General features: G+C 40.7%; 1 protein-coding gene across 1 annotated transcript; it reads left to right on the forward strand.

The window, feature by feature from the left end:
- Positions 1-226: 226 nt before the first annotated feature.
- LOC105918205 (protein tyrosine phosphatase non-receptor type 5) lies at positions 227-16,118 on the forward strand. Its single transcript, XM_021311002.2, has 12 exons — positions 227-520; positions 3,673-3,795; positions 3,893-3,988; positions 4,269-4,525; positions 4,709-4,901; positions 5,357-5,441; positions 7,090-7,169; positions 7,280-7,417; positions 9,442-9,552; positions 11,893-12,053; positions 12,286-12,399; positions 13,748-16,118. Exons 1-12 carry the CDS (start codon positions 260-262, stop codon positions 13,839-13,841), a joined length of 1,713 nt encoding a protein of 570 aa, XP_021166677.2. The 5' UTR covers positions 227-259; the 3' UTR covers positions 13,842-16,118.
- Positions 16,119-17,126: the final 1,008 nt, after the last annotated feature.

Here is a 17,126-nt window from a genome sequence, read left to right on the forward strand (position 1 = left end):
GTACCTTGTTGGGCATTTGAAATGGAACCAGATTTCCAGACCGAGGGTGGATTTCTAAATGTCTCAGATAATGTTACAACTCATTAGACCACCAAACATGTTTAAAGAGACAGCTGAAGGAGACATTTGTTTTACAGTCTCCTCTGGACAACCTTGAAAACCTGAATAGTCTTACTCATTTTTTTATATTTTGGTGTTAATGTGGCTTCTGTTGTTTGTAGAGCAATGATATCAAGGACTCTAATTCAACAGGGAGATCATGACCCGTCGGCTGAGTAGCTCCACTCGTTCACACACTGAAGACTCCATCTTCCTGAGGCCCGATGAGGACCCCGTCTGGTTGGATGAGCCCACAAAGGTTGATAAGATAGGCGACGGAGCCGCTAAAAATGATGGTGTCCTTGACTGCAAAGATGGAGGCCAAAGCCAAGATGGAGAGGAAATGTTTATCCACAAGGTGTATGCGCTGGTTATGGAGCTTCAGTGCTGGGCTGCATTGTTTATCAGCTCCCAAGTCACAGTATGTATATCGATTATTACTTTTTGTTTATCGAATTGCAACTTTCCTCTTATGTTTAATTTTTGGTGATACTTCGTGAAACCTACCTAAAGTGCAGTGACAGCGACATTAGCAAATGACTAATAGTATTTCACATATGAGCATATATTGTTTTTATGTGGATCTGTTCCCCTCCTTCTTTCTCTTCCTCATTGACCTCAATTTTGATTCACATAACGAAAATGTGCCTTATAATAATCTTTGATACAAATTAAATGCAGCCCTGTTTGTGAAGCTGAATGGTTCACAGCTCTCATCAGAAGTTTACACGCATCCATCATGAGCAAAAATTTAATTTCATTTAGGGCTTTTGATTTACTTATACAACACCACCGTCATTATCGTCAAGGTCCTCACCCTCACCTGCCACCCAACTCCCAAAACATTCGACCAAGACATCCCTCCTGGTCAGCTGGTGGCCCCACACGTTGAGGGCTCCCTTTAGGTTTTTTTGGGCTCTAAGAACCACGGTTCGACCACCAGGTGTTCCCTCGGGCCTGCTGCCAGGTAGGGTGCCTCGGTCTCCCTAATTCAGGCAAGGTTATTTGCTCCCTTTGATCTGAAATTCATAAAGGTCTTCAAATTGCTCATTGTCTGACTTCTATTTACCGGTTCATCAATCATCCCTCACCACTGGTCATGAGATATGGATGATGACCAAAAGAATGTGTTCCCAAATACAACAAACTAGCAATTAGGTGTCTCTATAGGTTGACTTGGTTCAATTTTAGGGACAGAGTGAGGAACTATGTCATCTGAATGAAGCTTAGACTAGAGCTCTCAGCTTCTTAGGATAGGATGTTCCATGGGCAGCTCCTTTTAGAGGTTTTCCAAACATCTCCCACAAAGGGGGAGAACATGGGGCAAACATTAAGCTTGCTGGAGGAGCTATCATGTATATCCCATCTGTCCTGGAAAGGCATTAGAATCCCCTAGAACAAGGTGGAGAGCGTTACTCAGGAAAGGGATGCCTGGATCTTCCTCCAAATTATCCCGGTGACACAATATTGGATGAATGGAACACGATGAATGGTCCATTTTTAATTTAAACATATAGTGGATTTATTTTATCCAAACAGGATGAAAGGAATCTACAATATACACTGCTCAAAAAAATAAAGGAAACGCTAAAATAACATCCTAGATCTGTATAAATTAAATATTCTTATTAAATACTTGACAGCGAGATCACAAAACACTTATCTATGAAAATCATATTTATTAACCCATAGAGGTCCGGATTTAAAGCCACACTCAAAGTTAAAATGGAAAAAACGTACAGCGGGTGGATCCAACTTGGATTTAATGTCCTTAAAAACTTCAAAATGAGGCTCAGTAGCGTGTGTGGCCTCCACGTGTCTGTATGACCTCCCTATAATGCCTGGGCATGCTCCTCATCAGGAGCATGCATTATAGGGACATCTGTCAACTCCTGGACAGTCTGGTGCAACGTGTCATTGGTGGATAGAGCGACACATGATGTCCCAGATGTGCTCAGTCGGATTCAGGACTGGGGAACGGGCGGGCCTGTCCATAGCATCAATCCCTTCATCTTGCAGGAACCGCTGACACACTCCAGCCACATGAGGTCTAGGATTGTCTTTAGGAGGTACACAGGGCCAACCGCACCAGCATATGGTCTCACAGTGGGTCTGAGGATCTCATCTCTGTCCTTTAATGGCAGTCAGACTACCTCTGGCGAGCACATGGAGGGCTGTGCGGCCCCCCAAAGAAATGCCACCCTGTACCATTACTGACCCTGTGCCAAACTGGTCATGCTGGAGGATGTTGCAGGCAGCAGAACGTTCTCCACGGCGTCTCCATACTGTCACGTCTGTCACATATGTGCTCGGTGTGAACTTGGTTTCATCTGTGAGGAGCATAGGGCGCCATTGACCAATTTGCCAGTCTTGGTGGTCTCAGGTAAATGCCAAACGTCCTGCACGGTGTTGGGCTGTAAGCATAACCCCAACTTGTGGACGTCGGGTCTTCATACCATCCTCATGGAGTCTGTTTGATTGTTAGAGCAGACAGATGCACATTTGTGGCCTACTGGAGGTCATGTTGCAGGGCTCTGGCAGTGCTCCTCCTGCTCCTCCTTGCACAAAGGTGGAGGTAGCGGTCCTGCTACAGGGTTGTTGCCCTCCTACGGTCTCCTCCACATCTCCTGATGTACTGGCCTGTCTCCTGGTAGCGCCTCCATGCTCTGGACACTACGCTAACAGACACAGCAAACCTTCTTACCACAGCTCGCATAGACACGCCATCCTGGATGAGCTGCACTACCTGAGCCCCTTGTGTGGGTTGTAGACTCCGTCTCATGCTACCACTAGAGTAAAAAACACCACCAGGATTCTGAAGAGACCACAACATCAGCCAGAAAGCAGAGGAACTGAGAAGTGCTGTGTGGTCACCACCTGCAGAACCACTCCTATATTGGGGGTGCCTGGTTAATTGCCTCTAGTTTCCAGCCGTTGTCTATTCCATTTGCACAACAGCAGGTGAAACTGATTGTCAATCAGTGTTGCTTCTTCAGTGGACAGTTGGATTTCAGAGAAATATGATTGACTTGGAGTTACATTGTGTTGTTTAAATGTTCCCTTTATAGTTGGATCCACCTGTAGTGTGTTTCTCCACTTTAATTTTTAGCATGGCTGAAAACCAAGACCTCCATGGGTTAATACATTTGTATATTTCATTCATTCAGATCTAGGATGTCTCATTTTAGTGTTCCCTTTATTTTTTGAACAGTATATATATATATATATGTATATATACATATACATATATATATACATATATATATATATATATATATATATATATATATATATATATATATATGTATGTATATGTATTGTTTTTCAATATTACACATACCTTTTTCAGTAGTAGTCCTATATTGACTAATTTGATTCCATGTAAATAACAAATGATGATGATGAGTGTATGTAAACATTTGATCTTAGCTGTAGATTTTTTCTCTTGAATGTTTGAATAGTTCCACGTCATTTTTTTCTCCGCCTGCTTTTCACCTGAGAGCAGCTGCCCTATATCAGTCCCTGAATAACACAAGTTGTGACATTTCACCCTCACTCTTTCCCTCTTCCCAGGGGTATTGGGTATTCTTTGTGCTGGAAGGAAATGGACCGCTCTCTTCCTTCTACAAGGCCCTACAGGTCATGGACTTCTACTTGGGCTTCTTTTTACCGTGTCAAGCAATTTTCGGAATGGACGTAAGTGCTGATCCATTGTCCCGCTGTTGATTTTGAACGTGAAATATTACGTCTAACTCGTTGCCTAACCGACTCTTTTATTTTCTGCACTGGTTAGTCTACAGTGTTGATGAAAGAGGTGCAAAACACCACACAGCACAACTGGATTGTCAGCGGCACTGCAGGCATTGGAGTGGCAATCTTTGTTATCATGGTAAAAGACTGGATATTGAATATTTAATGGACTTTTGGTGGTGGTGGATTTCCTGAATATTGAAATTTTATATCTATATGATTTAAATAATAAAAATAACTCTGAAAGAAAACAAATACATTTAAAGATCAAGCTAAAATCAAATGAAAACGATTGCAATAAGGTTTGTCTCCTTGGAAGCAAAATATAAAGGATTTATTCAATGAAACCCCAAGATTCTGGCCACTCCTGTGCATTATGGATTAAAGAACCAGTAAGATGATTTTTCTGCTTGTCTCAGGTGATCCACATGGTGTCTAAGTGGTGTTATGGGAGTGGCTTGTGGTCATCAGGACCAATCTCCAGAGAGATTGGTGATCGGCGCCAGTCCGTGAGCCGCCAGCCCTCCTTCACCCTGTCAGAGTGGACAGATGCCCAGGAGGATCTGATGGACCTTGACCCAGTGCCCCAGACTCCTGTCTTTGACATTGGCACAGACAACAGGATGGAAGGAGAAGCATCCACCCTCACCGTCACACCAGTGGGGCTTCAGGAGAGGTTAGAGAGGGGCAATTCTGCACATGAGTAGCAAGGTTGTTTCATAAGAAAAATATTTCTAGGTAGTGAAATAGAGGCAGAAGGATGTTCTGTCTCTGAGCGTTTTTTTATTTGTAATTTCATGCAGCAAATGAGTGCACATACCTCTCATCTGTGCCAACTAACCCTGGCTGAATCCCACAGGAGAGGCTCCAACGTTTCCCTGACGTTGGACATGTGCACGCCAGGCTGCACGGAGCCCTACGGCTACGGGGCTCAGCTCTCTCCCCGAGACCAGTCAGCCCAGGAGTACCTCCGACAGGGAACGCACGTCCTGACCCCTGCCATGCTGCACACAAGGGCCATGGATGACCAGAGCCTGCAGGCAGAGTTTTATGTGAGCGCAACAACAACAGCAGCAGCCCAGCCACCTACACTCTTAGATTAGAAGAGACTCACCGGAAAAGACATACGCTGACACGGACACGCATTCACAGACGCAGGCACTAATGTACACACCCACACATGCCCAAACACCCAACCAAGCTCGCCGCACACCCATAAGCATTTCTAGCGCCTGTCAGTGGGCGAAGGATGGAGGGCTACAAATGTTTTTGCATATAAAAAAAAACCCACAGAGGATTTTAGAGTCTGTCAGGCATGAAGATTTGCACTCAATATCACACAAGGGCAAGCGAAACCCCTGAGGTTAAGTACAATTAGACAGCGAGAGTTTGTTGCAAAGGGCAGCCGATGACTTCATGTCTTGGGGTATTATTTTCTTAGTGTTTGGCAGACGGGAATGTCTGCATAGATTTTTGTGGCACTAAACTGTTCTTTCATTACTGGCAGGAAACTCCCATGAACTTCGTGGACCCCAAGGAGTATAATTACCCAGGGCTTGTGAGAAAGAATCGCTACAAGACCATTTTACCCAGTAAGCACGGCTGCAAATCAAGTGGATCACGAATTAAAGAATGAATACCTATGCGTATCTTCGCTTCCTTTAGGGGACAGTATTTATATTGGCCTGAATGTCCAAGTTCTATGGCAAGCCGTTTTAACATAAATTCGGTTTCGTCTGACTATCCGTAATTACATTCCAGATATCTTAAAATGCATTTTGACTAGACAAAACTACATTTTGACTATCCGGAATGGTAATTTAAGATATCTTTATTTACATTCTGACTAGGAAGAATAATAATTCAAGATATCTTCAATTACATTTTGACTAGTCAATATTCCTTTCAAGATATCTCAAATTACGTCACCGGATTCGTCATTGAAAGCGTCACACATCCGTAGATGTAATTTAAGATATCTCGAACGTAATTATGACTAGTCAGAATTACAATTTAAGATATCTGAAATAAGACATTGCGTGTAAGCCCCTTATTGGCTGTAAGCTGCCCAAAGCTGCCTGAACATTCAATGGCGCTGGCTGTTTTCGACAAAATTGTAAGAAAATGCCACAATATAGAAAGAGCTTTTTAAGTATGGGATATGCAGAGAGGGCGAAAATAGTATACTTGAAGAATGCTTAAGAAATTTGCAAAGAATTTCGGATTTACTTGCTGCCGACGCACACAATGCACCGAAAAAACGGCTAGCTGAAAGCGCTACTGTCGACTCATGTCCAAGCTGGAAATAAGGAATATTCCTCAGCCCGGACCAGTTCTGTTAATAACCAGATGCAGTTTTTATACTGTGGTAAAGCATCTGCCTCTTGGGAATTATGGTAAAGCCAGCTAGCTCTTGATTTTCACATGCGAGACGGCACAAAGCATTACAGCACCCTCCTTTAGCTTCTCTGAAAACAAAAGCACACGCCTCCGGTTCCTGTGTGATGACATATGGCAAGCCGTTTCGTAATTCAAGATATCAGTAACGTCATTTTGACTAGTCAGAATGTCAATTTAAGATATCTTAAATGGAAAAGCTGAATAATTCAAGATATCTCTAATTCATTTAGAGATATCTTAAAATGAATTTTGACTAGTCAAAATTACAATTCAAGATATCTTAAAAGGAATTTTGACTAGTCAAAATTACAATTCAAGATATCTTAAATTTATTTTTTACTAGTCAAAACTGCATTTCGCCTATCCAAAAATACATTTAAGATATCTTGAATTATGGTGGCATTTGAGATATCTTTAATTAGAATTATGACTAGTCAAAACTCAATTTAAGATATCTTGAATTGTAATTTTGACTAGTCGTAATTTAATTGTAGATATCTGAAATGGGTATTTCAGATAGTCAGTAATTCATTCGAGATATCTTGAATTGACGTCTCCATACAACTCAATGGAAAATCTGATGTCATTTCGACTAGTCAGAATGTAATTAGAGATATCTCGAATAGGTATTTTGACTAGTCAAAATACAATTAGAGATATCTTAAATTGCTAAAACGTCTAGTCATAAAACAATTTGAGATATCTCGAACGTAAGGGCGGTAAAACCGAATTTATGTTAAAATGGCTTGCCATACAAGTTCCATATCTTAACACTGAGACGGACAACACAGTCAAAACTTTCAGTGCTCTCAGGATTTTTGTCTCCCCGTCCACCTACAGATACACACAGCAGAGTCATGTTGAAGTCGCAGGATGAAGACGATTTTCTTTCTACCTACATCAATGCTAATTATCTCAAAGTAAGTGAACGCGTCTGTGTCACCAGCCGGCTATGCGGTTCTGAGATTGCCGTTTTTTTGATGATAACAGTTGGGCATGTTCTCCTGTGTGTGTCTGTGTGTGTGCGTAGGGTTACGGGGATGAGGAACAAGCTTACATCGCCACGCAGGGTCCCACTGTGAACACGGTGGGAGACTTCTGGAGGATGGTGTGGCAGGAGAGATGCCCGATTATAGTGATGATCACCAACCTGGAGGAGAAGAACGAGGTGGAGATGTGAATAACGATGATAAGGCAGAATCCTCCACAATTATTAGCATCTGTGGCAAAGATTAGTGAAACTTTCTTTTTATTTTATTACTTTTTAAAGACATAATCTCTTATGAGTACATTCATTCAGTGGAGGAAAAATTGTGTTCAGAAGTAATGGTGTTTATCAGAATAACCAGCTTAAAGCAGCACCGTGTAAGTTATGACACGAGTATTAGCTTAACTGAAAGGATTATTCAGGTCAATATGCAGCACTTGGCGCGTATTGATGCTCCGTGCAGCCTGCCCTTCTCAAAAAACTTGCCTATGTAACTTGAGAGGGTCGGATCCGTTGCTGAACGGGTCATGTGACCTAGAGTGCCGCTCTAGGTCATGACCCGTTCCAGTTTATGGCACTCTAAACTCTGACTGCCGTAAACAACAAAACAAAACATGACACTTACCTGATCAGATATATTTTTGGCTCTCTGATGTAGAGGGGTGAATGTGGCCTTTTTTATTTACAAATAACTCCATGAATTCTCAAGCTGCTAGTACAAAGAGGTCTGCTAACAGATTCCAAATTACAGAAGGACACTTTAATTTAGCGATGGTTCAGTGTTGCGAGTGGTCTTTAGGGGCACTAAACCTGGAAGTTTCAGGTCTAGCGCCCCTAGTGGCCAATAGTTACACAATGTCAAGATCAAAAATTCCTGTCAGAAACTTAACTGAAACTTTTTTGTAATTTCTGCTTTACTTTTTAAGCTGAGTTTTAGTTGTCTTGGAAATTTGAATTAGTAGTCTACTATTCCTGCTCCCCTGGTTTATCATCATGACACAACACAGAGGGTAATTTCTCTTATCTGCTCTTTTTAATAGAAAAAAGTTAAACATATATTCTATGTGTTGTTCTTTATAACTCTAACAATACCTTCATAGAAACGCTGCTCACCTAAACATGCCAATAGCTATTGTCAGAGCAATAATTTCATAAATTTAAAACAAATGTAACTTGTGGCAAAGCATGGCTCACTGCAAAAAGAGAACCTAAAGTAAGTCAATTGTTCTTAAAATAAATGTATTTTTCCTTTGATTTGAGCAGCTAAATAAGACAATTCGCCAATGGAATGAGTATTTTACCCTTAGAATAAGATATTTAGATATCCTGCACTTGAAATAAGATGATGGAGATGAACTGTTCTTATTTTAATTGCAAAAATCTTACTCCATTGGCAAATAATCTTATCTACCTGCTCTAATCAAGGAAAAATGCACTCATTTCAAGAACATTTTATGTACTTTTAGCTCACTTTTGCAGTGCTGGACGAGGACCCAGATTTGTCTCACCACCTTGCAGTGAGCAGGATGGAAAGAGAGGTGGTTAAAAAAAAAAAGAGGAATCCTGCGGTCACCAAGTCTCCGTCGCGTCAATTAGATGTAACCAAAGACCAAATGATTGCACGTCAGGAAAAAACCTTTTCTGTCCCATCATAACTACCATAAACATGTGGAGTCTGCTAAACATTGATGAGACTTTAGCCGGAGCCGTATGCCTTGGTCAGATGAGACAAACTGTCGACGAATTCCACGAGTGTGTGCTGTGGAGAAAAGCATAGATACGTCAGAGAATCTCATGCCCACTGTGATGCATGGTGGAGGATGTCTGATGCAGCTGGCCTGTTCTTTAACAAAGATCTTGGGAACATTATTAGAGTGCATGGTATCAGAGATTCTTTGGTTTGTCATTAGGTCTTTCAATAGAACAATGATCCAAAACATTTGGTCCAATTGGTACAAATTGGGTTCCCCCGACACAAGACTAACCTTCTTTTATGGCCATCTGAGTCCAGATACCTATATCTGGTGTAAAATTCTACAACTGCGATAAAACATGAACACACCATAAGGCTTTTCGCATACCTTTTGCAGAGGAAGCTTATAAATGTGGAGGCTGCTGCGACAGGATAACCGGATTTTGTGCTAAGACTTTAAAGGAACATGTACAAATGGTGTGTGAGTGTGTTCTCTTATTTTCCTGGGTAGAAATGTGCAGAGTACTGGCCTGAGGACACTGTGACCCACGAGGGCATAGAGATCGCCGTTGTCTCAGTAACTCAAGAGGACGACTACAGCCTGAGGGTGTTTACTCTAAAGGTAACTCACAGAAAAGAGAAATGTTCGTGCAACGCCAACCTAGTAGTTTAAAACTGTTATCTTGTTATATAATTTTATTTCTTGTGGGTGCTGCTTGTGACAAAGAGGGTACACAGTCATTTTAAATGAAAAACAAAACATAATGTATTAAAATATTCACAGCATGAAAGAGTGGCTATTCTCTGATTGGTCTGAATATATTCAAGTTTGTTTTTTTAATGTTCGGGGTTTGTGAAATTTTAGATCAGAATTCAAAATGACACCAAGCTTCTTCTTTTTTTTTTTTTTTTTCTGAGACATCTTTAATAATTTGCTCTTTGATCTTAAGATTCAAATCATCACTGTTGATCAAAAATTAGGTCCTTGAGGAAAAACACTAAATTTGGGAACATTTACACTGCAAAAAGGGAACTCAAAGTAAGTAAAATGTTCTTGAAATTTGTGCATTTTCCCTTGATTTCAGCAGGTAAATAAGACTATTTGCCAATGGAATAAGATTTTTGCACTTAAAATAAGGACAACTCATCTCCATCATCTTATTTCAAGTGCAGGATATCTAATTATCTTATTTTATGGGTGAAACTACTCATTCCATTGACAAATGGTCTCATTTAGCTGCTCAAATCAAGGAAAAATATACTAATTTCAAGAAAATTCTACTTACCTTTAGTCCCCTTTTTGCAGTGTACTGTAACATCAGACAGGACTTTTGAAAGCAAACTGCAAGTACTGAGACAGTTGTGTTTAAACAAATGCAATGCAATCTAGGCTGTCATCAGCCTCTGAAAGCCTACTCCAGAATACAAATATGGCAAATCATTCATCATCCATCCATTATCTATACCCGCTTTTCTGCAGTGTCGCAGGGGGAGCTGGTGCCTATCTCCAGCGTTCACTGGGCGAGAGGCGGGGTACGCCCTGGACAGGTCGCCAGTCTATCACAGAGAAACACAGAGACATACAGGACAAACAACCATGCATGCCCACACTCACACCTGAAGGCAATTTAATGTAACCAGTTAACCTATGTTTTTGGACTGTGAGAGGAAGCTGGAGTACCTGGAGAGAACTCGTGCATGCACATGGAGAATATCCAAACTTCATGCAGAATGACCCCAGGTCACCCTAGGGTTCAAACTCAGGACCTTTTTGCTGCAACTGCAAGGCAACAATGCTACCAACTGTGCCACTGTGTAGCCCTGTGTAATTCATATATGAGCTAAAACAAAAACTGGTCCAAGAGCTCAGCCTTGGGGCACACACATGCTGTAATCTGTTATTTTTATGATGATATCTCACCACTTATTGATGTTATGAACAGTGTTGTTTGCAGTTTATAAGATGTTATTTAAACCACTCTAAATGTATCTCTGAAAAATTCATGACTGGTTTATTTTTTTTATTACATTCATTTTATATGCCTGTGCAAGTTCTCAGTTATTCGGGTCATCACAACAGCAAACAGGCTTAAATCGGAGGCAACCGGACTTTCGTTCAGTTCTTTCTGGAAACGTTTTGACACCCATCCAGGAGTCTCTCAATTCTGGTGGCTCTCTCTTGATTAATTTTTATAATCAATAGATTGTGTGTTTATTAATTGTACTGTACTGTTTGGCTGTTATTACACACAGTAATTTGACGTTTAAAATATTCCATGGAGATTGCAGAAAGTCACAGGGGCCTATTCACATAAACCATTTATTATGGCTACTTGAAGGCTGTCAAATTGGCTTTTGCATTGAAACAATGTTTAGATTCACTGAGCTATACTGGCAACATTAGTTTTCTTTTTTTTTTCTCACAACAGATCTGTTTGGCAGTGAAAATTAGTCTGATTTGACCGTATGTTTTGGTTCCATTATTGTGTTCTCAGTGATTTATATCCAATTCAGGGTCATGGTGGCCGTCCTGCTTGGCAAACAAAACATGATTCTGCTAATGCAGCCTGTAGCTGATTAATAAGCATCGTGGGATCATTACATAAATGTGCCGTGAGTTAAAAGTGTTTTGTTTGTTTGCCTGTGGCTCTCTGGCTAATCCGTCATGTGCCCGTAGCAGCGCTAATCAGTGGCAGAGGAATGCTGGGGAAATAGGGAAAAGTGATGAGTTCATGCAAAGTGCTCTCATCAGATGAAGATTTCTTTATTTATTTCTTTATTTATTTATGTCACATCATGCGCTGCACCACTGGGTAACATAACAATCTAGTTTTACATGGAGTGCAACAGACAAAAACAAAAGAGAACCAACCAAACAAGCTATGGAATGTTTGCATGTTTGCACAACGGGACGACATCCATATTTCCTGTGGGTCTCTGTGTGTCTGTTTGTGTGTGCCAGTGTGGGGAAGAGGAGCGCACCCTTCGGCATTACTGGTACACGTCCTGGCCGGATCAGAAGACCCCGGACAAGGCTCCCCCCCTGCTGGAGCTTGTCCAGCAGGTGGAAGGAGCCCGAGAGGAAGCCCCGCCCTCCAGTGGCCCAATAATTGTCCATTGCAGGTACAATGACGAAACAGCCTTTATTAAATTGACAACAAAGCTTATATTCAATATCAAAATACCTTAAAAACGTTATCATTTAGACTCACTGAATCAAATGTAGAGAACAGCATGGGCCATGTTTAGGCTCTTTGTTTTCCACCAGGTTAAGCTTCCTGCCAAAACTGAATGAGCTTCAATCATTATGTTTTAATAAATCTTGGACTGTTTCCCCTAACTCCACATCCTACAGTGCTGGGATTGGTCGAACTGGTTGCTTCATCGCCACCTCCATCCTGTGCAAACAGCTGAGGACCGAGGGTGTGGTTGACATCCTGAGAACCACCTGCCAGCTTCGCCTGGACAGGTGAGATAAGTTTTTGCTTCTGCTCTTCTATTCACATCTGCTTATATTTATGCTGTCAAGCTCACAATCAATGGATGGATGGATTTTTAATTCAACCAAAATATAGGCACATTTACACAGAGGAGAATAAACGTGTCAGGACTCCCTTCTTAGTGCTATTCATCTTCCCATCAACTCAGCTTCCCTTTGCCTGCTGCATTCCCACAGTATAATGCTGCCACTACCATGTTTCACTATGGGGGGGAAGTGTGTAGCTCAGTGAGTGATGAGTTGGTCTGCCTAAAAAGTGGATCAGACAGCTGCAACTGATCCAGAACGCTGCTGCCCGCGTCCTCACTAATACTAAGAAAGTAGAGCACATCACACCAGTTCTAAAGTCCTTACACTGGCTCCCTGTATCTCAGAGAATAGACTTTAAAATACTTCTGTTAGTCTATAAATCATTAAATGGCTTAGCTCCTAAATACATCACAGACTTGTTATCAGTGTATGAACCCTACAGACCACTACGGTCTTATGGCTCTAGCCTACTCTGCATACCTAGAACCAGAACCAAACACGGAGAAGCAGCATTTAGTTCCTATGCTCCAATTATCTGGAACAAACTTCCAGAAAACTGTAAAGATGTGGAAAACCTTAGTTCCTTTAAATCAAGATTAAAAACACATTTGTTTAAAATTGCCTTCAACTGTCCTAGTTAACTGAATCACCACTTTTTTGTTCTATTTTCTATCTATATTTTATTCCTACTTGCTTTTATTCTGTTTTATTTTGCTATATTTTAATCATGTAAAGCACTTTGCATTGTCTTTGTACTGAATTGTGCTATATAAATAAATTTGCCTTGCCTTGCCTTGTTGAGGTGCAAACTTGAAACAGGGCGTCCTTTCAACGCCGGCTTTCTTCTTGTCAGACACACACGAAGGCCAGAATTGTGGAATATTTGTGAAATCCCCGTGGCCCTTTCCTTACACATCACATGTGTGAACCACCGTGTGTTCGTCTGTTATGCAAAAATCTCAATAAAATAGCCTGAATCCTGCAGTTGGCTAATAGCAAAGTGTGCTGAACGTCTTGCAGTATGCATTGTTTGGCCGGGTGCATGACAAAAACAAGAAGGAAGGGTTTTTTGCTAATCCAGAAAAATAGAAGGCAATGTGCATACCCAAACATGAGGAAGTAAATCACAAATCACTGTAAGAAATGATTCCAAACCCCAACATGAAATTATTTATAGGCTTTAGTTCATTCAGGGAACAAAGAAACCTGCAAACCTAATGTCCCTCTTCAAGATGTCTGGTGTATTTACCGCCATCCTCTTTCATTGTCTTCCTGTCTGTTTTACCAGAGGTGGGATGATCCAGACCTGCGAGCAGTACCAGTTTGTGCATCACGTCCTCAGCCTATACGAGAAGCAGCTGTCTCACACAGCCGAAGAGTGACGTGAGCGCGTCAGCCGCTCCCAGACCGAGACACACCACTGTACACGGTACCACCTGTGGTGGTACGCGCCACCTCACCTAGCATCGTTACACAATCTCTCACCCTTTAACGACCCCGAAACCACGTTAATCTCTTCATCCGTATTAGGCTCGTTTATATGGAACCATGCTTAATGTCGCTGCACAGAATCAACAAAGAGGTGGAATAGAGGCATCACAATGAAAAAAAACAAAAAAAAAACGAATCAAACAATGTTTTTAACATCCGACCAGAGCCAGCAGGCCAGTGATAATCCAAGCCCGTGGCCCCGGTGTTGTTTCATTCGCGCTGCTGAGACTTTCCACCACGCTGATGCTCATAGGTCTCAGTTGTCAAGGCCTTGTTTTAGTCTTGGTCTTAAATAGCTCCCTTATGTAATGATTGTACAGCTATCAAAAGGTTGTAGTAGAGCTAAAGCATTCTCAGATCTCCTGCACTAGAGTTTGCTTTGAGAAAATTCCCTCTAAGAAAGTTAGTGATCCAAATAAGGGCCCTTTACAAATAATCAACCGCCAGCCTAATATGTACTACTCTATTGATGTAAAATGTTAACCAACATCTCGCTTTTTTCCCTCCCCCCACTGACTCTCTTTTAGTGTAAAAAGATTGCAGAAGGCCTGAGTCACCTCATTTTCAGGTTGCATGGTGCTAAGTATTTGTTAAAGGCATGTGCAATGTTATGGAACATAGGAATGTAACAGTTAGGACAATTAGGATTTCTGTGCAAACTAAAGTATTCGTTATTTTTTTTTAATCCATGCTGCGTGTGGCGGTCCTCATGGCCCATGGTGTTTTTTACAGAAGACAACATCGTAAATGTTCCCTCAGAGGCGTCACAGAGCCACGCCGAAGTGGCAAGAGCCAGAGACAGAATCCCAAAGTGCAAACGAAAGCATATTAACGGCAGATCTGGCGAAGAAACCCAACAAAGCTGAAGGGCGGTGACGTTCAGCTCCTTTTCATATCCCTCTCGTTGGACTCGTGTCATAAAGTTTGTCGTCCACCTGCTCTGTGATGCCTCTGCTTACAACAGTAGCTTGAACGTGTCCCGTGAGGTAACAAAGCTCATGATTGTTGTATAGACAGGCCAGGCCTAATCTGTATGAAGCACAATAGACCAACTAAGGTTGTCTCTCTGATGTTCAGCTGTAAAGCTTATTTTTTTCTGTATTGTGTTTTTGATTGTGTTGAGTTTAATGGATTGCATGTGCCGTATGGGACTCTGTAGGGTCCACAATCAAAGCGATGTGATTGGTTGTCCTGCTTTTTGTTGTGTAAAAAAAAGGTGAAAGCCTATTATTATTATTATTATTATTATTATTATTATTATTATTATTATTATTATTATTATTGCTTGCTCTCAGCCAATGCTTTTGATACAGTTTGCTTTTGTGAAACCAACCAGAGATATTTTTAGAACATTTTGATACAATCCTTTCGAGTAGATGCCTTGTGTATATTTCTGTTTACAACATGATGGAATGTAGCTCATACTGTGGATCAAAACCATTGGTTTATATTGCAAGACTTAATTGAACAAAATGTGACAACTACCTAAGTTACCTTACAGTAAAGTAAATAGATAGATTATGTTCAGTCTTGGGTATTACTATTTCTTTAGGCCTTCAGGCTTTGCTTTAATATGCTTTGCTTTCTGTGTATGTTTTAATTGTTTTGTTTTTTTTTTCTCAAAGAATTTTACCTCAGACTGAGTTTTAACACAGTCCCTGTTTCCATCTGTGATTCTAGGCCACTCTCAGTTGACAACACAGTTGAGAAATAAATGCTATGTGCAAGGCAGCTAAAACAGTGCAGATAGTTTTCTATGTAACAAAAATCCAACAACTTCTATGGCAGTGAACATTATCAGAGGATCTAAGGATTTACTCTTGTGGGCTCTGATCCATTACTAAACACAAACTCAACATTGATGATTAAACTGCCAAAATTGCTTGTCATATAACACTGGACTGAGGCTGACAAGGAATGCCACATTCTATTGCCAGGTCTCTGCCATAATCCTCTGATAACGTTCGGTCTCCTCGACTTGACAGCTTTTTATTTTGAGTGTTTGTTACCAGTGCTTCACTCGTCCTCTTCTGATGTTTCAAATGAAGATGACACACAAAAAAAACAGTCACACATACAATAACCAGCAATCAGTATTTCTCTCCTCTGCTAAAGTACCGCTTTAAGTTGTGAGTTTTTGCATCCAAATAAAAGTAGATTTTCATGAACCTGTCTTGGTGTCTCCTTGACATTGCACACACTCCGTGTGCAGTGTTATTTTTTGCAGTAATTTTGTTTTTTATTCACGACAGCTTGTTACTTTACTGCAAAACTGCGTCTCACCTTGTGTTTTCACAGCATGGCCACTAGATGTCAGTGTTTGCGCACTTTACTCATGGCTCACAGCCCTTTCAACTGTTGACCTCATTGATTGTGGGGCGACAGAATCAAGGCTGTCAGAAAAAAAAATGGATTGCACTCAATCATTCAGTGCAATCATTTGACATTTTATTTCAAATGCTTTTGATCGTTGTTGAAAAACAGATGAATATTGGTTATTTTTATGCATGTAAATAAAATTACTGTCAGTAAATTAATGTTTTCCTATACAGTCATGACAATGTTGTGAACAAGCATTTGAATTGGATTTTTTTTTTTTTTTTTTTTGGCTGAAAAAGCCTAAGTCTACTGGTGGTACTTGTTCTAAAAGGTTTGATAACCACTGACTTAAAGCAGTTATCATCTTATCAATATATTTTATTTCTTAGAGTATTGACATGTTACACATTAATGTAATAATAATGCCCGTTTTTGGCTATGAATAGGGTTACCCCAGGTCTATTAGAAAGCGTAGGTGGATTCACCATTTAGAGGAGAACCACCATTGGAGAAGAACACTACAAACATAAACTCTAAATTAGGGTTTTAGTCATGTTGCAATATAAAATCTCTTTGAAAAACGGGGTTTACTGCTGCTTTCATGAAAAAGACTGGGTTCAATGGTGGCTTTTATTGTGGGTAAATGGCTTTCTACCTAATGTGGCATACTTTAGGGCCACCGTAAGGTCAAAACAAGTTATCTTTCAGATGCACTCAGAAAAGGTTTACATTTTCTTTTTTTATGTGAATTCTGTGCCAGAAAGGGCTTTCCCTTCATGGTGTGCACAGTGTAAGAAAATATTGATGTATACCACATAGATTCTTTAAATCACAAATTGAGATTTATTAGATCAATA

Source organism: Fundulus heteroclitus, chromosome 2 (assembly GCF_011125445.2).
Source record: "Fundulus heteroclitus isolate FHET01 chromosome 2, MU-UCD_Fhet_4.1, whole genome shotgun sequence".
Classification (NCBI taxonomy): domain Eukaryota; kingdom Metazoa; phylum Chordata; class Actinopteri; order Cyprinodontiformes; family Fundulidae; genus Fundulus; species Fundulus heteroclitus.

Coding starts and splice junctions, on each gene's coding strand:
- LOC105918205 (XM_021311002.2), top strand. CDS start 260: ATGACCCGTCGGCTGAGTAGCTCCACTCGTTCACACACTGAAGACTCC. Junction 521..3,672: donor TTATCAGCTCCCAAGTCACA/GTATGTATATCG, acceptor CCCTCTTCCCAG/GGGTATTGGGTATTCTTTGT. Junction 12,400..13,747: donor TGCCAGCTTCGCCTGGACAG/GTGAGATAAGTT, acceptor CTGTTTTACCAG/AGGTGGGATGATCCAGACCT.